The sequence below is a fragment of the Pararge aegeria genome, chromosome 6 (assembly GCF_905163445.1).
Source record: "Pararge aegeria chromosome 6, ilParAegt1.1, whole genome shotgun sequence".
Classification (NCBI taxonomy): Eukaryota; Metazoa; Arthropoda; class Insecta; order Lepidoptera; family Nymphalidae; genus Pararge; species Pararge aegeria.
This window is the reverse complement of record NC_053185.1, coordinates 12,905,055-12,927,178: the sequence shown is the minus strand read 5'-3', so window position 1 is coordinate 12,927,178 and position 22,124 is coordinate 12,905,055. Positions and strand designations below refer to the sequence as shown.

The 22,124-nt window shown below is 34.9% G+C and overlaps 2 protein-coding genes across 7 annotated transcripts in view; one reads left to right on the top strand and one right to left on the bottom strand.

The window, feature by feature from the left end:
- Positions 1-16,849, top strand: part of LOC120624547 (GATOR complex protein Iml1) — a 36,293-nt gene extending 19,444 nt beyond the window's left edge. For 4 of the 6 annotated variants that reach the window (XM_039891165.1, XM_039891167.1, XM_039891169.1 and 1 more), the window contains 10 exons: positions 1,235-1,320; positions 4,044-4,115; positions 4,236-4,434; positions 5,204-5,309; positions 6,795-7,016; positions 7,576-7,736; positions 12,223-12,391; positions 13,209-13,440; positions 15,163-15,262; positions 16,607-16,849. In XM_039891165.1, coding sequence (XP_039747099.1) covers positions 1,235-1,320; positions 4,044-4,115; positions 4,236-4,434; positions 5,204-5,309; positions 6,795-7,016; positions 7,576-7,736; positions 12,223-12,391; positions 13,209-13,440; positions 15,163-15,262; positions 16,607-16,810 — 1,551 coding nt within the window. In that variant the 3' untranslated portion in view covers positions 16,811-16,849. Of the gene's footprint in view, positions 1-1,234; positions 1,321-3,410; positions 3,455-4,043; positions 4,116-4,235; positions 4,435-5,203; positions 5,310-6,794; positions 7,017-7,575; positions 7,737-12,222; positions 12,392-13,208; positions 13,441-15,162; positions 15,263-16,606 lie in introns of all 6 variants that reach the window. The other 2 variants (XM_039891170.1, XM_039891168.1) reach the window with 1 other exon arrangement.
- A 1,810-nt stretch (positions 16,850-18,659) lies between these two features.
- LOC120624548 (caspase-1) lies at positions 18,660-21,903 on the bottom strand. Its single transcript, XM_039891171.1, has one exon. The coding sequence runs from the start codon at positions 21,701-21,703 to the stop codon at positions 20,804-20,806; it is 900 nt and encodes a 299-aa protein (XP_039747105.1). The 5' UTR covers positions 21,704-21,903; the 3' UTR covers positions 18,660-20,803.
- Positions 21,904-22,124: the final 221 nt, after the last annotated feature.

The following is a 22,124-nucleotide window of genomic DNA, read 5'->3' as shown; positions in this document are numbered from 1 at the left end:
TTCTAGTAGTGAGCACGACTATTAACTGCAAGCCAACAGCCAAAGTGTTACTTTGCAGTTGGCTTGCAGTGCAAATACAGTCCATCTCTATAGGCCCTTATACCTCACATAATAGTTTTAAATAGATAATGTAATTTAAACGAATGCTATTGCGTATTATAAAATCACTGCTTATAATAGTGGATAAAAAATGCACGAATTGCACTGTAATTACGTTGGCTAGCTTCCTTTGTATATTTAGTGAGTATTTCTGTTATGTCCATAAAACTGGCAACTATTTTTCTGGCACCTTTAAACCTGTAAAAAATATTAATTATAAGGAGTCAAAAAACGATTGCCGAGTCATAAATTATTATCGAACATAAAAAATGTCACTAAACGTATTTTTTTTTTTACATTTATGTTCCCCCTTCTATAACAAATTTGGCGACAGTAACTCTGAGTCTGAATTAGTATGGAAAGCGTTCTATTTTTCCTTCCACACCCTTGTTTCTCATAATGCTAATTGCGTTATCAACTGTAAAATAGTTTAATTTTATAGAAAACTGTTTGTTTTAAGTCGCCTAATACCAATTTTAGGATGCAAGCACTTGCCTAGAAGATGCCTGTTCATTTTGTTTTAAATGTATTATGTAAATAGGCACGTATCATATGCATGAGACGCTGCATTTAAACAATTGCAGCAACTGGTTGTGTTCATTCCACCTTGTCCTCTTTTATCTTGTACATGATGAATCGCTTGTCCATAGAGTCTGACTAGAATCAGTTGTGTGCCGAGCGTATCAAACAGGGTAGTATTTAAGCAGGCAGATGGTATAAAATTAATAAATCCTTCAATGCGAATTATAAAAAAAACATTGGAATAAGCACCTTTTTAATGGATGTATATCACTTATGATATATCACGTCTACCAAAATTGGTTTCCACATAAATTACTGATTATGAGTTTTCTACTGGGTATTAAACTGTCGTACCAAATTATGGCAAATCAAATTAAAGTATATTACCGATATTACAGTATATACTATTGTTACGTTCTACACTGAAGCACTTCCTTCCCTCCATCTATTTTAAACCTTTTGTACACCCTTGATAGTATTACTTTTGTCAAGCTATAAATCAATCTCATGTCTTCTGTCGTTTAAAATCTGCTAGTGACATTGTGTGTAGTATTGTTATTGTGATGTAGGTAAGTAGTTACTGTAATTTTAACGTGCGTGTTGTGTGGTGTAGCAGGGTGGCGTGTCCAACTCCCCGTTCAGAGAACGCGTCGGCAGCACACGCCTACCCGACCGCCCGCGGCTTCGGATCGAAGCTATGTCAGTACCATTGTATACTTGATCCTTCTACTATGCAATCCAAATAGAACATGGTACATTTGACATTTTATTGATAACCAAATCGCATGAATTATATCGCGTTAACGTCACAACACTTAACATCTGCGATCGGTCTATACGCTTTTCAGAAGCTCGATATTATATGATTCTGGATGCAACAGTTTCCACAAATACACCTTCATTCGGCTTGTAAAAACTCAATGCAGCTATTAAACGCATTCCGCACGCATTCAGAAGCCAGTCGCAGCAATTTTGAGGCTTAGGAATGTGCGACTCGTCTTTCTGCCTGTTCGGCGTCCATAGAATCATTTTCTGATCTGATTTTGATCCAAGTGACCACAACTTAGATCAAAAGCAGTAAGTCCGCCGTACACGATGCAGCATCGATGCAATTGCTAATATTAACGATTTTGATAAATCAAGCTTAGTTGACTTTGCAATGAAACATAAAAGTTATTCACTGTAAAGTCAACATCTGAGGATGCTCCTGTGCCGAAGAACTGTTAGGTGTGGAGTATAAAGATTGAAGAAATTATAAATAATACTGTGCAGGTTCTCATGATTTTCGCGAAGCATAAGAAATTAAGCTTAGTTCTCATTTTATACATAAATATAATATAAATGTACATAGGTCCATTTTAATCAACATTTGGTTCCTACAGAATATTAAATGTATCGCCTAATATTATTTGAATTGCATAGTACCCACAGTACAATAATTCCTCTCAATCAAATACACAAACAGATTTTTGTACTGAAATATCGACTGTTAATTTCTGATTGTGTATTCGATTTTGTATTTGGTTAAGTATTTTTATCTTTACCCAAATAGGTACTGGAGAAATCATCTCGTCATCTGTGATTATCACTTAAAATTACAATTTAATTATTGGTAATACATTGGCTTGCTTTTGGGCATGGATTGGCGCTTGCTTTGTAGGTTTTTCATTCTTAGTACCAATCATTTATTTATTCAATATCCTTAGTCGTTACAGTACACTGGGCTTTACTTTACCTTGTGTTCATTTCACTAGGCATATATATACTGTCCACCTGTATGCTTTATATTGAATTGTGTATCTATTCAATTAGTTTTATTTGATCGCTTCCGTACTTTGAGTGTTATCGCTAAGATTATCAACAATATATGAGTGGCGAAGTATTAAAAAAACCGCTAAAGAGATGCGCGTTACAATTTCCAGAAGTTTTAACTGGGTTATTCTCTAAGAATAATAATATTGTACATGCGATGTTGCATCTTAATATTGTTCCTTAGAAAATCACCTTGCAATAAACGGATTGCAAGATTCACTCATCCTAAATGAAACTATAAGTAGAAAGTTACACCCAGGGATGGGATGGTGTGGAATACATATCATACTAAATTAAGATTTTTTGCAATTAAATCATATACCTACAGTTGATCATCCCTGCATTGTAAGTTATATCTTTATATTTTGCACATAATACATTTTTATTTGATATGCCTTTAAAAAAATGTTTTTGTTTACCCTAAATTTATTTTCATGAAAAGGAGAAGGTCCATTTTCGGCTTTGTTGTTGTACAACAAAATATAACAAAATATACCAAGAGATATTAAAAAAATGCAATTTCCAAGGATACAAATTATCGAATTGAATTACTATAAAAATAGTGTTACGCAAGTTTTTGAACATAAAATTGACGCTAATAGATGTAAAACTTGGCAATAGTCAATTATTAGTTTTATGTAGGTCTAATACAGAGACTACTTATGAATAGAAAGAGACAAATTAAACATAGTAACACGTAAGTATTGAAAAAATAAAGATAAATTTCCTGATATATTTTGTTGATAGAAAAATATTAACATTTATTAAAGCAGATAATACGGTACGGTAGGTTTATTTCTTTTTTTCTATGATTGAACATACTTAAGATTTTGGACCTTCTCCTTGCGTCTAATACGACTTGTACTCGAATCCTAATATTTTTTATAACAGTTTGCTACCTGTCTATTTCTAATAGCTTTCTAGATTTATTTCTTTAATGCTTGTTGTTCTTATCCTTATTGAATGTTTCATTGCAGCAAGTTTCACCTACTAAGTCACTAAATTCTAGCCAAGGGAACAAGTAAGTAAGCTGTGAAGCTTTCATCATCTAACATTTAAAAAAGTAATGGAAGTTACATATTCATTGTCTTCGTTCTTTTTCAAAGTTATTTCGTTTTAGATGGACAAAAGCTTAAAATTCTAAAGTTCCGTTTGGTAACTTCAATTATGAAATTTATCGCATTTTTAAAAATCTCACAATTAAATTGGTGCTAATTTTGTTGAATACAAACCGCTGAACTGTATTCACAGGTCTAAAGTCGTATCTTTTTCATTAATCTTCGCCTAAAAAAGTATTATTTCTATATTCTTGAATCGTTATTTTTATTTTAAACAAACATAACTATCATTTTAATTGATGGTAGTTAGCACAAAAGTCAGCTTAGCATAATTTTTACGACCTCCCAAATTTTATAATAGAAGTTCAGAGGACTTGCGTACAACGGAGTCTGCATAATTGTCTTTATTTCTTACATTATATTTTTTCTTTGCTTGAGGTGCTTTAGCGAAATGCAAATCTTTATAACTTTTCCAATAATCACATAATCATAATCATCGATTAAAATAATGTTAACAAATAAAGTACTTAAGGATTTGTCCGAATATTGCAGAGCAGCTGCCAAAACCGTTCTGGAAAGATCGCAATCTCAGACAGGTGAATGCGACGACACATACGATGATGGGTAAGTGGTTATTTAATAGCTTCGTCATATCTTGCTCAATAGGGATCCAGATGTCACCTTTTATCTATATATAGCAAAATTACAAAGAAAAGGAAGGTAATTTTTTTTTTTCGTTCACAGAGTTATTGAACCAAAGCTAAAGGCCAATGCAACGTTGCAAGAGATCATAGAGCGCATGCGTCACCCAACTCTAGGCGTGGGCTTCTTACAGCAGACAGTCAGCTTGCCTTCACACACCTTCGTATCGATATACGCTATTCAATGGCTGCAAGCTAATATGGAGAACATGACGTATGAAAAAGCGACAGCTATAATGCAGGTGAGGTGACACTTTCGCAGTCTTACAAATATGTTTAATGCGAAATTTGACTTTTGCCATAGAGATAGTGGAATGGACGAAGAGCAACATAGGCAACTAGGAATAAAAATTCCATTAGGGCTAGCATGCGCATCACGAGATAGTTATCTCCCTTTTTTCTGTAGTTACTGACGAGATAATGGGTAGGGCTACCCGATTATATCTCCTAACAAGGGATATAATTAACGTGTCCACCTGCTAAAGCTCGGGAACAGGGAATAGAAGAAGTTTACCCCCGTTTATTATTACACATATATTATTTGAATATTTTTTCTACTTGTGCACCAGTGCTCTGAGAGTTGACAAAGCTGTGGAAGAAGATACATTTTTATCTTTTCCCGGGAGAAATAATTTCTAGCTAGCTAGCCGTGCGGGAAGAAAAAGGTTTCCCATGGGATTTGTAAAAAACCTACTAAACGCGGACGAAGAACGCGGGGAATAGCTACTTATAATGTTGAGTGAGGGTTGTGGGCTTTAATCATCCGAGTTAAAGACATCCGAGATCAGTCGTAATGATTCGATTTGAGTTGAGGTCTAGTCGAGGACGTGTTGTTGATATTGTCACGGTTTCAGACTTATAAGTAGAACTTTACATCCTTACCATTTTTCGCGAGGAATAAGTACTTTAAGTATATCTAAAGAGAACATCGACAATTCGACACTGAATTTCACTGTAGAAATCTAACTTAATAATTATATTTCCATATTCTAATTAGAGTTCCTCTTTCAGAAACTTCAGCAAGAGAAAATGATTTGCCACGCGTCAGGTGACACTTTTAATCGCTACGTTGTTGGTTATTATATGTATCACATGCTACCACAAAAGAATATAAAGGGTAGGACTCAAGTTCTTTTTTAACTATCGGTTTGAAATTTTTTTTTTTTAATTTCTTCACTCTTTATTCTTATGTAAACACACGATACAGATTTTCTACAAAGTTTATAGCATTAATTAATTGATAAGTCAACATCTCCTGAGGATGCTCCGGTGTCGTAGCGAAGCCAGTATCAAGAGAACATTTTGGAAGATCATTTTGAGTATAAATATTGAATAAACTGTTAATTGCTCGTAGAGATTTTCCTACTTATCGCGGATTATATACCACAGTAATATAATGTATAATAGTTAATTTTAATTAAATGTGAGAAGTTTTAGGTAGGAATATTCTGTGAAATATGCCTGTAAATATACAATGATTCTGTATTTAAAATAGACCTACAAGATTTCACACAGTTCCAGTTTGAACTATTTTACTTAGCCGGCCTAAAAGCTGGCTCTTGGAATATAGTCTTTAATAGTTCATAAAATGTATTGGTGCAGCTAATTGTGATTCCCTTCAGTCCGACCATTGTAAATCGCGCTTACTCTACAATTTATACATTATAATATACAAATAAATTGATAAGCAAAATAACCTCTTGTAATGTTAAAAAAGAGCAAATTATGTTATACTGGTTGTCATTATTAATTATTAGCGACCAGCCCCTGTAGTACCTATATATGAGTTATATATTACTGGCGCAGTGTGCAGCGATCCTACTTTCTGAGTGCAACGCCGTGGATTCGATTTCTACGACTGGAAAATGTTTGTCTGATGAACATGAATGTGTTTCAGTGTCTGGGTGTTTATATGTATATTATAAGTACTTATGTATATGCAGTGGCGTGCATAGAGGGTATGCACAGGGTATGCAGATGATATTAAATGAAGAAAATCTCCAGAACGAGTCATAAATACTTAAGGGTAGGCTTTTAATAACTCTTACAATGTCTATCCTTAAGTTTTCTATAACTCGGACAGGAGATATTCTTCATTTTTTATCATCTGCAAACCCTATGCATACTCTCTATGCACGCCACTGATACATGATAATTTTAAAAATATTCATCAGCTATCTTAGTACCCTTAACACAAGCTACGCTTACTTTGGGGCTAGATGGCGATGTGTGTATTGTCGTAGTATATTTCTTTATTTGTTTATTTATTTATTACTCATCTACGTCACACAGTTGCAATGCAGTTAGGGGCAGTTTGGATTGATTAATAAAACAATTCCGTTTAACATTTATTTGATCTATTGCGTAAGGTTTAAGCAGCCTTTGCGAAGTTAGCGCACAATTTTTTTTTTTTTTTTTCGTGGCAAATGTTTGGATTCATTTGTTGTTCTCTGCTGTATAATTTATGGTTATTGAATATCTAACCTTCTTGGATCACTCTATATATTGCTAAAAACGGAAGCTACTTTGTTTTATACTATGAAATGAAGAGTTGTTTATTTGATGGAATATCGAGTACTCGCTAACCTAAATCTGCGTTCAGAATTAACAGATTACGTAAATCCTCTGGGAGATCTCCAAAGCTTCGAAAACGAGTGGATGGAAGTTGAAGTTCTGGGGCCAAGGTCGCCGCTACTGCCACCTGAAATGACCTCCGGTGCGATAGACATTTCTGGCTCTAGCCCTGTTACTAATGAATCTGGCATCCCTGCCTTCCTCTGTGATAATATTGATCCTAATTACATGCAACTGGAAAGCGACGATAGTAAGTACATATAATAAAAATACTTTAACACTGATTTAATTATTAGATATGTTTAATCGTGTACTATATATTTCATAATACGTTTCGGGCAAAAGTTTTATCGGTAAACATTTCAGTTTGTCCTCCGGTGATTTTCATCTTGTCCACCAATCCGCACTGGACCAGTGTGGTGGACTACGGCCTTAACCACTCCTCATTGTGGGAGAAGAGCCGCACCCTGTAGGTCCGGTAAAGGGGTAATATGATGAGGATGTTGATGAAACATTTCAGAGTAACAATACTGTGGAAGAATCTAACAAATATTGTCTGAAATCTGGTGGAATCTACATGACATTCTGTAAGCAACAACAATACAACAAACTATCCCCAGATTAACATGCGTCAACTTATTTTTGATGAACAAAGATAGGTCGGGCACATTTAAAAATTATTGTTTTAATAGATATTGATTCCATCTCACCTATTTCATAGCAAGTTAAATTAATTTCCAGGGTTTTTTCAATAATGAAAATAAGTTACCTAAATTTTTACGCACCTATAATAAATTTATTGTTTTCAGTGCCTTTGTACAAAAACACGCATTTAGACATTGACGTAAACAATAAAAGCGATCGCATAGAGTGGGGACACGCGCGATACCAGGCCACGTTCCGGCCGGACCAGGCTTACGAAATGTGCATACAGTGGGCCATTGCGAGTGGAAATATCGTCGCCGAACTGGTAAGAGTATGAATAATGCTTATGAAAGTCAAAGTCAAAAAAAAATATCTTCATACCAAAACGCACTTTTGATGCGTTCATTACGTGATCAAGCATCACGCGCGACTTTATGATGTGCAAGGCGGGTGGCCACGAGGGGGAAGGCTACTATAGATCCACATCTTACTGATCATAGCGTGTAGTTCCTAAAATATAGAATAAATAATTATATCTAGGTAAATAAATGTACTACGACAATATATACATCGCCATCTAGTCCCAAGGTAAGCGTAGCTTGTAAGCTAGCTAGCTACCATGATGACTGATGATGATACATTATATTTCATCACACAAACATTTTCCAGTTGTGGAAATCTAAGCCACAACCTTGGACTCGGAAAGAAAGGTCGCTGCCCACTGCGCCAATCGGCCGTCAAATAGTATAAGTAATACTCTTGCAAGTTTAAGGGACTTTTATAGGTTACCTATATGTCAGCCCCATCGTTACACACAATATGAATCCTAAATAAACATAAATCTTAAACTACAACAATTTGAGAGAATCACCAACGAATCTATAAAGTTTCATTGCCGAAGTGCTCAACGGTTCGCTAATAATAGAATAAAAAATGCCAATGTTTATAAAATTTGCCTAAAGGCATGTGCCCAGATCTAAGTCTAAATGCTAGAATTAAATTATTCCCACTAATATTACTATTCATAAACCAGGGTATATGAGGAGGCTCAGATTGAATGGTCCTGTACCATATACCTTTATCGAGCGATCTCTCATTAAAATATTCATTCCAATGTTCAAATAAATACTCTTGTATTTGGGCAACATTTCAGTATAGTGAGGTTTAATATTGAAATCTTTTCCGTTTGTGTGCGCCAAGTTTGCCAGTCTATCCGCCTCCTCATTACCTTTCAGACCGATATGGGATGGAATCCACTGAAACTTTAAAGAAATTCCTTTTTCTTGATAATCTTTGATTATTCTCAAAATAGAATATGCTACAGATACCCCATTACAACCCGTAGTGCATCTTATAATATGTTGAAGAGCACAAGTAATATATTTCTACTTTTTCTCTCAAATTAACGCGGGTGAAACAGCGAAGGAATTAAAATTTCACTTGCTTCAACGCTAAATGAAAACGAGAGAGTTATCCATAATGTCCTCAAAGGTGTGTAAAGTCTACCAATCCGCACTGGGCCAGCGTAGTGGACAGCCTTAAACCCTTCTCATTTTGGTAGGAGACCCGTGCCCCGTAGTTGGCCGGTAATGGGCTGATATGATGATGATAGAACAGCGAAGCGCATTTAGTACATACTACAGTATACTTTTGATGACCTCCCTGGCGTAACGGTGGGCGCTTTGAATTGAAGTAGGAGGTCCCGGGTTCGATTCCAGGCAGTGAAAATTTGGGAATTTATAATTTCAAAATTTTCTCTGGTCTGGTCTGGTGGGAAGCTTTGGCCGTGCCTAGTATGGTTACTAGGCACGTTTTTGTCTGTAGGGTGGTCCCTACAGACAAAAACGTGCCGCTAAGCGATTCGAGTGCGATGTCCTGTAGAAGCTTATGACTACACACTCCCGGACAGGTTAGCCCGCTACCATCATAGACTGCAAGGGCTTAAAAATATTATTTGACAAAACAACATAATAAAATATTCTCGATCGTCTTGATTAGTAGGTATACAATTGAATAGAATAGAATAGAAAATTCTTTATTGCAACAAAACACAGAAGGAAAAACACAAAGAAAACAGTACTTTCTGTTTTCTTTGTGACCTGTGTGTTTTCTGTTTACCAGCAGAAACTTAGCAGAAGAAGAAAAAGAAGAAGAAACACTTTATTGCACGTATAACATGCAGGAAAAGAAACAGTAAGGAGTATACAGGACACAATGTAGACATGCAAAGGCGGCCGGAGATTGATAGATATACATAAATACCAAAATGTATAGATACAAATACATAGATAATTTAAATAATACGTCAACCTCTGTTGATGACATATCGGGGGCTATCACTCGTTTGAATTCGGACCTGAACTTAATTAGTTCATGGAGTAAATCGAGTGGGTTGTCTATAAATGCTAGTAAATCCCAGGTCATCTTAATCGGCAGCCGGCAGCAAATCTCTAAAGTTAGCTTCTCGTCTCTTCCTTCTGTAGTCTTTGATGGCGCTATACTTGAGTTCAGCAGTTCTGTTAAAAATGTGGGTATTATCATGGATAATACGCTCTCGTGGGGTCCTCAAATATCCGAGCTTAGTCGCAAGATCTACGCTGTAATTGGTAGGCTTAAAAGGTGGAAATACTTTTTACCTATTCGTACCAAAATTTGTCTGGCCCACTCTCTTTTACTTCCTATAGTGGACTACGCAGACACGTGCTATTCTGATATACCCCAGTACCTTCTTAATAAACTTGAGCGGCTCCAAAATCTAATCATAAGATTTATCTTTGGGCTTAAGAAATTTGACCAAATTACTCATTACCGTCAGCAACTCAAGTGGGTAACTGTTAATGATAGGCGAAATATCCATATTCTTACTTTACTTTATTCTCTTCTATATAGTCCTATCTCTCCGCTTTACCTTAAAGAGCGTTTTTCCTTTTCTCAGCATCTTGTCAGTCTCCGGTCAGCGAATGACAACAAGCTTGAGATTCCCTTATCTCGCTCTCAGCGCTATAACGAGTCATTCACTGTTAAAGCTGTAACACTGTGGAACTCGCTCCCCTGGGAAATACGTCATTCCGAAACCATTCACCTGTTTAAACATCGCTTAAAGAATTATTACTTATCTATGTAATTGAGTAGTATGTAAGTTTATAATAGCATAAATATATATCACATATATCTATCATAGTATATATAAATTTATGTTGGTATTTGTGTAGTTAATATGTAAATGTAGTATGTATGTTCATGTAAGTTTATATTACATTTCTTTTTTTTTTTTTTTTGTTTTTTTTGTAACTTACTTTATGCACCATCCATTTTCCACTCTTTTATCGGCTTCGTACGCTCAGGTTGCCTTTAAAAGATCACTTTTAGTGATAAGGCCGCCTTTGCACCCTAGCACTAAGTACTATTACTGTTTTCCTTGTATTTTCCTTTTTTTGTTGTGTTGCAATAAAGTTTTTCTATTCTATTCTATTCTATAAATATACGTAATGTATAAATAAAATATATAAGTACATTTTAATACATAATTTAAAACAATAATAAAGAATGTACTTCAAATGCCATCACACAAATATTAAGAGAGGTTTTAAATATCGGAAGGGAGATTGTTCCAGAGCATAATTGCCTTAAAGGTTGAAAAACTTAGTGTTTTGATACAAAGTAGATTGTTCTTTGTAAACAATCAGATTATATGGTGTGGTCTAGGTTGAATAGCCTTGATTCGTTTGGCTAACGTAAACCTATTATCGACAAAATGTATAAATATACAAACGGTTTACGAGTAAGCCCCGTTAGGTGACCTCCTTTTAATGCCAGTGTGAGCGTTTGCCTCAAAGTCGTCTAAGGTTGTTAGTTCAAGCTCTCGATTGGGAGAATGACCTTTCATAAAGGACGTGTATTGATTTTATCGCATAATTGCTGCATACGGTTTTTTCTACTTTTGTATTAATTCATCATTGTGACATACGGCGGAGTCGTGAGACCTATCCCATCTTATTAGTAGAGTTCCCGGATCTAATCCCCGAAAGGGGCAGTTTGGGAATTTATTAATTTTCTCTGGTCTGTTTTGAGGCTTCGGCCAAAGCTTGTTACCGACCTACCTAAAAACGAAGACGTGCCGCCAAGCGATTAAGTGGTTAAACCGATGGGTATGAGCATTCATCTCTAATAGAAGCATTCTTTTTATAAAGCATAAACCCACCATGTTATTTCAATGTGGTTTGGTGGGCTTCAAAGATTATTACTAACCTGACGGCTTAACTTGCTCCGAGGTTCTAGGGTACTCCGCCAATTGTGTAACGTTGGCCTAGTGAACTCCATATTGTTAGTACTGAACCATCTCTATGAAAATCTAATTTGAAACAGTATGTTCTTGGATCTTGAACGATTCAAATAAAGTTTATTTTGGGAAAAACTTTGTGAAAACAAATCACGCTATCTGTAAAATAATATTACTTATTAGTAAACGTGCATAGTACCTAGGCTACGGGAGGCGTACCTAATAAAGACAGGAGACACTTGATTTTACTTTTGCATGTGATGTTGGGGCTGTATCTATTTTCTTTCAGTAAAACTTCAAAACTGTTACTTTGTATAGTGTTTCGGTTTCACAGACAAGTTTCAGAGACAGTAAATAAAGTATTGACACGTTGTATGTGTTTCTTTGTATTTGTAGAATTTATTTTATTTGTATTTTTCTAATGTGCTGTTAGTATTTAATTAGCTTTTATTTTTGTAGCCTGTTAGTACTCTTATAAATAAATAAAAGAATTCAATAAATATGTAGTGCTTTAATGTAGATTCCTTTTTAGATAATCGGCTGGTTCCGTAAAGCACAAACATGTCGCCTTCAAATGGTGCCAATACCCGCCGATCCTCTTGCGTTGCCGTTTACCGAAAAATCGGATCCCCTACGTGGACCTATCTACGTACCATTGAATGAAGAACCGCTTTTAAGAGGCAAAAGCGCATTGTTTGAGGGTAAGATATTGGTAGCTACCTGTATTTTGATAGATTTAACAATTACTTACTTGTGAACGCTCCGTCGTCGTAATTTGACCCAGTTCATTTAAACATTTTGTATATACGACATTGGTCTTAAGATCTCTCCATTTTCCCACGTAAACTTTCTATACCAAATGTCACGCAACTTCGTACTCGAAATAGTTTCTGATATAAGTACTTTCCAAAAAATCCATAAGTTAAATCAATTGAAAACTCCCAGAGTTTTTGTTTTTTATATATAAGTATTACGCGTCTGTTCTCTTTATAATACTTATATGTAAATAACTTCAAAATATTTTCAGTATTTAGATTAATTATTTTCTAATTCCCGTTGGTAAGTATGTACAAATAAACTTAAATTAGCGTTATATTTTGATTCTGATGAGACCAGTAGGTACCTACCATATAATTTTTTTTTTTATTCCACTTCAAGTTAGCCCTAGACTGCAATCTCTACCGGTGGTAAGTAATGATGCAGTCTAAGATTGTAACGGGCTAACCTGTTAGGGAGTATGGAAGGCATATACCTAATCGGTTTCTACGCAGCATCGCACCGGAACACCAAATCGCTTAGCGGCACGTCTTTGTCGGTAGGGTGATAACTAGCCACGGCCAAAGCCTCCCACCAGACCAGACCAGAGAAAATTCAGGAATTATAAATCCCGCCGGGAATCGAACCCGGGACCTCCTACTTAAATCCACAGCGCTCACCGTTGCGCCAGGGAGTTTGTCAAAAATAATGATGAATAAGATTATATGGAGTTTTGTCAATTCTCTTTGTCTTATGGTTCAGGTTTCCCAGAAGACACGTGGCTGGAGAGATTGTTCCTCTTCCAAGAGGCAATCGTCGGTCGCTTCGGCTTTATCAAATGTACGGTAGAGAGTACGTCACACGCCGCTGACGTAGGCGACCATCTTTACGTGCATGTCACTGGGAACATGTTCATACTGATCCCCACTACGGTGAAATCCGAGCAGAAGGGCCTAAGGGCCAAACCTGTGAACAAACTGGTCAACGCTGGCAGGTGAGACTTCTTTCATAAGTAGGTACCAAAACTTTGACAGCCGAATGGCACATGGTTAGCGACACTGCTTTCCGAGTCAAAGGCCGTGGGTACGATTCCCACAACGGGAAAATGTTTGTGTGATGAAAATTAAGATTTTTTAGTGTTTGAGTGTTTATCTGTATATTATAAGTATTTGTGTAATTTGTATATTATATTCATAAAAATATTTCTCAGCTATCTTAGTACCTATAACACAAGCTACGCTTACGTTGGGGCTAGATGGCGATATGTGTATTCTAGTAGTATATTTATTTATATATCATCAATAGTGAAATCTTTAACAAGCAATATTATGTACTATGTATAGTACATAATATATTGCTTGTTGTAAATTTTCTAAGATTTTTCGAAAAGAAATAACAGTATAAATTAACAATTAAAAAATAATTCTGTAATGTCTAAATATTCTATGGTTTTTTTTATTTCATCCAAAAATTTTAATAAGTAAGCAAAACGTTCTCCAAGGTTATGTTACTTGTAACTTTGTATATTTTTCCATCGACAATATTTAACTATTCGAATTCGAATATGAATATCATATTTTTTGCTGGTACGATTATTTATTGGTTAAGTTCTCTCATTTAGCAGCAATCGGCACCTTAAGCCTCATTTTTGGAATTTCGACAGGATTAGCATATTAAATTTTAAAAAATTGATAATTCCTTCAAGTGTAGGTAAAAACTCTAATAAAAAAATACTAATTATAAAATTACAAAATTCATCTAGTCTCAGGTTTCGAAATATAAGCTACTGAAGCACTCATAGCACTAGGTTTCTACGTGTCATCGATATGGATACTCGCATAGAGGTTTAAAAATTCCTAGTCATGATTATTGAGAATTTCTGAACTCCGCGAAAGTTCAACGAACTTTGAACTTATTGTTGAAGCAGGCTTTGTAACATGAATAGGTAGGTACATCCATCAATATGTTGTGTACGTACCTATTTATGAACCACTTGCTTTTCCCCGCGATTTCAAACGTGTTAACTTTGGGTCGTAACGTAACTTATACTCATAGCCGCAAACCCGTAATTTTAAGTTATTATTATCTTTTGAACTATCGACCAAATAATTGGTTTATGTCTACATGAGATTATCATGAGAATTAAATATAATCTGCTCTTAAAGATGATGATTGAAAATCCCGATTTATTTTTTAATCGACGTGCGATACTTGTAATAGATTATATATAGATATATAATCTATTACAAGTAAATATAGATTATAACTAGATTACAATATAGATATAGATTATAACTAGATTACAATATAGATATAGATTATAACGCGATTTACTTGTAATATCCTAGACTAGCTGTTGCCCGAGGCTTCATCCGCATTTTGGGTTTTCATAAATCCCGCGGGAAAGTAGGTTCATTGTTTCTAATTTCTGTTCTTTTATTATCGTAATTTTAAATTTCAGTCAACTTGGTTCAGTAGATTTTGCGTGAAAGACTAATAAACATCCATCCATCCATCCATCCATACAAACTTTTGCATTTATAATATTGGAAGTATAAGTATAATAATATGGTAGGTACTGTGGTCTGTTTTTAGACCTAAAAAAGACCAATCTTTTTAGTCTTCCAAAATGCGATCTCAGCGCATACTTCGCTCCGACACAGGACTATACTAAAATTTTGATTTTAAATCATATACCTATATTTTTATCTCGCAGGTATCCTGTCCACCCGGAGGCTGCGCCCAGTCCGCACGAGGGCTACATCACGCGGCATGTCGATGTGAAGAACAGAGACTGTTACGACACTAGTCGACGGGTAAGAATCTTTAAGTCAACTTCATCTTTGTACATATCATTCACAGGTCAGTTCGAATAAACTTCACCTTGTCCATGGCCAAACTTAATAGTTTTTTTTTTATTCACTCAACTCTCATGGGAGATAGATTCATTTCAAGTAGTAGTATCTCTACAGTATTGGAACTTTATTTTATTTATTTATTATGGACACTAACAATATACATATTTACCATATACAGTAATAAACTTGTACAATATTCTACACATTCACTTATATGTACATCGATAACAAGTGACCTTGACATTCACAAACACAGCAAAAATAATCATTAAGATAGGAAGGAATAGGACGTGTTCTGTATGTAATATATATCTTAAGCGAGGGCTCACCGATAGGTAAGCGATAACCTTTTTTTCATATACCGGGTAAGAGTTATGAAATATGTCGATGCCAGGTAATAATCGTGATATTACGTCCTTTCTGTGACAGAGCTCGTCGTGAGAGGTACATGATACATATCGCCATGCCTATTTCTGCCGCTAAGAAGCATGGTTGCAATGCTGTGTTCCGGTCTGAAGGCGCATTGTGCTTAACACCTACGGCTCAGGTTGCTGGAAACAGAGTGGCACGTTGCAGGACGTGTTGCTTACATGCCCTACGAAGTTTTGCTGTGTTTATAAGAGATTGTTATCCACTTAACAATCTCTATTACTATTAGAAAAAAAACCAAATGTTTTGTATATTATATGAACCGAGTCAGAACAAATGGTTCTTACGCTTCTCCACAGTAGGTACTTGTCGCTACCGCTGTGTTAAAGCTCGCCAAGCGGCCTTGGAAAAGCGTAGACATTCTGACGGCCGATTGGCGCAGTTTGCAGCGAAGCGACCCTGCTTTCTGAGCCCAAAGCCGTGGGTTCGATTCCCACTACAGGAAAATGTTTGCGTGATGAGCATGAATGTTTTCAGTGGCTGGGTGTTTATATGTATTTTCTAAGTATTTATGTATTTAATTCATAAAAATAATTATCAGGCATCTTAGTACCCATACCCATAAATAATCAAGCTACGCTTACTTTGGGGCTAGATGGCGATGTGTGTAGTGTCGTAGACATTATCATGAAATTATAGAAATACTACTTACATCAGGTAGTACCTATGCTTAGGAAAAAATGTTGGTCCTATATAACTTGCCATATTTGCAGAAAGCTTTAAACTGTTGAGCATATATTTAATTTTAAAATTGGTGTTTGACCTCAACAGAAATTTTTCAGAAAAAAATAACGATTGGAAGGATCGTCGTTATTTTATTTACAGCTATTATTAGTTAAGAGAAACAAAAAGTTGAACTTTGTTTAATTTCAGATGGGATTTTTATGGTCCTGGAATCACATGATATCAAAGAAGTGGAAGGGATCGCAGGCTCCCGCAGCAGGAGATGAAGTATTTCAGATACGAATGCTACGAGATTTTAAACATTTTTGTGCTAATCATGAACAAAGGTTGAGTCAGTTCTGGGACCAATGTTGGGAAATTCGGGAGAAAGCCACCGGAATAAAATGTTGCTAAAGGTTATGTAAATTTTTAATAAATAATATACCTTAGCTATTTATTTTGTTTTATTAATTACACCATTAAAAAGGTACTTAATGATTCCATTAATTTACATGAGTCTACTTACTGAATAAAATTGATTGTATGTGTATACCTAAGACTTCACTTTCGGGGGCCGAGTTCGCATCTCAGCACGCACCTCTAATTTTTATAAGTTATGTCCGTTTTAAGTAATTAAAATATCACTTGATTCAACGGTGTAGGAAAACATCGTGAGGAAACCGGTATGCCTGAGAGTTCTACATAATGTTCTCAAAGGTGTGTGGAGTCCACCAATCCGCACTGGGCCAGCGTCGTGGACTAATAATATTAACCCCTTCTCATTGTGGGAGAAGACCCGTGCGCTGTAGTGGGCCGGTAATGGGTTGATAATATGATGATGACATGAAGTAAATAATATATTGTTGAACGTTTTCTTTAATTAAAATTAGATGTATGTTTATTATTTTTTTAACAATGACTAACTTTAGCACCATGGAAAGATCCATCCCTCTCGTGTGCTCAATTAGAGTTTTTAGAGAAAAACCCAATCCTGGCAAAAGGTTTCTATAAAGTGCCTAGTGCAATAGACGTAGCCTGAAGATCCTGGGAGACACTGGCAATGCAACTTAATAGCCTGGGAGGCTTTGTGAAGACGTGGAAGCTGTGGGCAAAGTTTTTAGTCATATTTTACATATGCTAACAAAATTAATAAATGTTTATGCTTGGCTTATGCTTTGCATTTCATTTGAAGAAACTAAAATTGTATTAAGTTTAATGTTTTAATTACACTTTTAATACTGCTTCAACCACTGCAAGTAGGCATACAACGGGAAGCCGAAGGCTGCGACATGTAAGAATTAATATTCTTCCCACATATCCTTTGATCACTTCCACTGGCAAAGAAAGAGAGTGCACGTAATAACTGTTTAGGTATTTTAAATTACATTTATCAGAAAGTAGGAAAGGTTAGGTAATAAGAAAAAAATACTATTTACAAATCTTTACTTTGGCTAATGCAATTTGGTGATGCCGAGGTGCTATTATAATATACTTAATATCTTTTCATATAGTATCGATCAATTCTTTCGACAACCGGTAATTAAGAACAAAGTCACTGTGCATATGAAATAATTGAAAATTACGAATCTCATTTGCTTGGCGTCGACTTTCAATACAATCTAATGAGTACGAATAAACGAGCCATGGTTTTAATAACAGCTATAATTGGCTAAAATGTAACAAAAACAACTTATTTTTACTTAAATAAAATACACTTTAAATATTTTAATTCACAAGAGAACTCGATTGCTCTTGATTAACTTTTTGTTTGACAACTTGACACGAGCTTCGAAGGGGAGTAATTCGACGATCGAGGCAAATAATTACCTTACCGAATACCAAACATCACCGCATAAAGTCAAATTAGCCCAAACATGCAGTTTATCTCTCCGCCACATCAGACAGTGCGGCGTCACCTTTACTATAGAGTTTTAAAGAATACGAATTTGCAAACTCATCGCGAATTTAGCTGTCGAGTTACAAAATCGTCCTTCCAGAATAGCCCTGCAGAACTCAATACTTACTCTGACTTTGCTGTCTCGTGGCTCTTGTATGCTTTGTATACTGTATTTCAGCTACACGTTTAAGGGTTTGTTGATGCTTATTTTAGATTACTGCAAGTCTATTAAATAAGCACATACCAACATTCTGGAACTAAAAAACTGTAAAACACACCAAATTAAAAAACTTAGCTATTTGTGAGTTAAGGAAAATAACATAGTTTAAGTCTGAAGCTGAGGGTAAAGAAATAAAAATTAACAAGTGAAACTTCAAAAGAATTTATTGCTTAGGTACTCAAAATACAAAAATAAGGTTTGTTAACAAAATACGTCATTTTGTTGCATTGCAAAAGTCTATGAAGAGATTCATACATTTTAAAAATACTTTTGATAACATACACTAATGTAATACTATTAAATTTGAGTGTCTTGAAGGCACATTTTTCAATGGACAATATACTGAATCTCGTCACAGATATTTGACCCTTATCTTACCATACACTAATATCAGTCATACAGATATCACATACATAAATTCATTCCAATTTTTGTGAGGTAAACAAGAATTGAACTATAATAATATGCTTATTATTAAGTTACGTAGGTACATATCTAAAATGGCAAACAACTTCATGCCCCTTATACAAGCCTAACTTTGTATTAAAAAAGGTGGTAAAATGGCAATACAGCAAATAAATGCCATTTAATCTAATGCATTTAATGTATGAGTAAGACTTATTTCAAGAGTTTAGTTTACTTACTAATATTCCTAAAATAATATTAATATAAATTTACTGAAAAAGAAAAAACTAGAATATTAATTCCATAAGATTAACACATAAAGTTATCTACTTAAAGTAAAACATTCGAAAAGAAATAGGATATTATTATCATTCAATAAACAATCATAATTACTGAAAATAATAATTAGGAAGCCAAAAATATTTATGAAATTCCTTTTGTGCTGACATCATAGGCATATAAAAATCTCTATTGAATTGCAGCTTGACCATCTCTTTTAATAACTATGTATCACATATGATATGTATTTAAACATAATGTTATAGATATAAAACTGATCAAACTAAAATGGAAAACTCATTGACAAAAAATTGTTGCAGTTTATAATAAATTTATAGTGTAGACTACTAAATATATTATTGGCAGTGTTCTTAAGTACATAATTTTTAACAACAAATGGCTTATCATTTATTTATTATGATAGAAAATGTTAGTATTATTTAAAAGCTTGAGAATGCATTTAAAACACTTATCTAAATTTGAGCCCACTATTAAAATCTAAAAATTTCATCTAAAGGTAACATTTTACTGTGTATTTGCGCTTTTTATTTCAAATTCATTATTATATACCATCAACATCTTTAATTTCATGAAATAATGTTAACATGCTTAGGCCAATGACTAATGAGGCAAATAAAGTGCACTTTATTAAATGCTATTTTTAAGAAAGTTTTTGAGATACTCATACCCAAAAAGTATCAAACAATTTAGGGCCAAGGCTGCAAAACAGCCATACAAAATCCATGCAGACTGCTGCATGGATTTTGTATGGCATATATACTGATATATGATAATGTAGACCTACAAAATACACACCAGCAGTGTGTGTTTATCTTGGGATACAGTTGTCATTATGCGCTAAATATTTCTGAGAAATGGTGCTAATACTGTTGTATAGAAATCCTATAATATACTGACAAAAATATTAAAGTAATTTCCCAATATTTCCCGTCTACAAGGGCCTACCTTTCCAACACCTTTGAAGCCAAAAACTTAACATAGGATTTATGTACTACCAAATTAGCACCAATGTAATGAAATAGATTTTATACTGGTTTCAGTTAACAAACAGTATTTGTAAAAATAGTTCTTAATTAAAATATTTATGTAAAAATCTCAAAAAAAGAAATGCTTGGAGATCACACAACCTATATAAATAACTTAAAGGCTTTGCAAGGAAGAAGGCCAGTTTCAGTAAAAATTACTTCACACATCACTTTATTTCAACTAATAAAGGATTCCAACTCACTTATTAATTTCTGCAGATTATATTCAAGAATTTAGATCTAACAGCTGACACTATCTTAAACACAATGCTGCTTATTCTGTTGTGAAAAAATCTCCTAACTAAACTAAACTGACGGGAAAGTTTTGCTCTCTATTTTCAGACTGTAGCAAGGACAAAACAATAGTATAATTTTTTAAAATGTCAATATAATCTAGTTTAAAGCACAGTGAACAACAGAATCAGCACCATTAAAATATTAAAATTAAAACTAGGAATGCAGTATCCTAAAATAATGAAGAACAAGGAATGGAGGTGACAAAACATGCTTTTAATACATAATATTATATGCTATCATTTTTGGTTTTAAATTGCACAATTCTATTTCTTACCAAAAACAAGTAATCTTATAAGCATGCTATTAATGCATGGCACCTGTTTTTGTTGGTGCATAGTAGGCATATCTGGTGTGTTAGATTCAAAATCAAGTGCTACCCTCTGTGCTACAAAAGTGAGCAACGTCAAGATGTCTCTATCAGTACCTGAGTAACGAAGCTCTTCACAAAGGGCCTGCATAAACCAAGACCCTCGAGTGGTGTTTCTCCAAGAATAATATCCAGGTACTGTTGAATATGCAATCAGAAAGTCAGCATGAGTCGGAATTCTATATGATGCACTTGATAAACCATCAGTTTCAGTTCTGTTAGACAAGGTTATTCCACCATCTAACTTATCACCCTGGCAAGCTTGTATGAAGAAAACTTTCGGTTTTCCTGCCAAAGTTGGACACCTATCTGCAGTGAAGTGATAGAACAGATTATCAGGCTTGTAGTGGGTATCTTTGGCATACAGCATTCCCAACTCTCCGTGAGATAGCACTGCAATGAGTAAACAGTCATTGTCAGTATGGTCCATTTCTGATATTTGCTGTAGATATTTATTAACATCATCAGCTTTGCGGTCGACGAGAACAGTCACTCGGAACCCAAAGCCCTTTAGCACCCGAGCCAAGTTGTCGCTATCAACATTGGTGCCTGTTCGAGATTTGAGGCTATGGATATCGAAATGCTCGTGATTGAAGATAATTGCCATGCCGCGGTTCTTGTGGTTCATATTATAGTACGCAGCGTTTCTATCTACTGTCATTCTTGCATAGCGACGTACCGATGACGACTCATGACTCCCCCATGCATCGCCTTCATCACCACCACCACCGTTAGGTCTTTGTTCTGGCTCAATCGATGATTGCTCAGTGAAGCCATTGTCTTGCACTTCAGACATTCTTTATCAATATTTTTTAAATATCAAATGTGAAAGCTTTTTGAGAGATTTTAATATTTATAGATCGTTTTGTATCAAAAAAACAGCTAGAATAACAACCACTAGCACCACGAGACCACGAGAATCACGAATAATAATATCAATTTACAAAAAACTTGTAACTTGGGAGCCTGCACCACAGATAATGAAGATTCCTGATATTTATGAACTGGTAAGTGGTCTGTGACAAAGAGTTTAGTTTTTTTTTTTCTCTTCTGGCTTTACAGAGATTAGCCAATGTCAGGTGTCCAAAGAGTTTAGTTCTTCTTCTTTTTGGTTTATTGGTTCTGCGCGCTGAGCGATTGAACTATGGAGGGAAGGAGAGTCATCTGTGTATATGAAAAAGTGTCGTCAAAATGTATTAAATTAGGATGGCGCCACA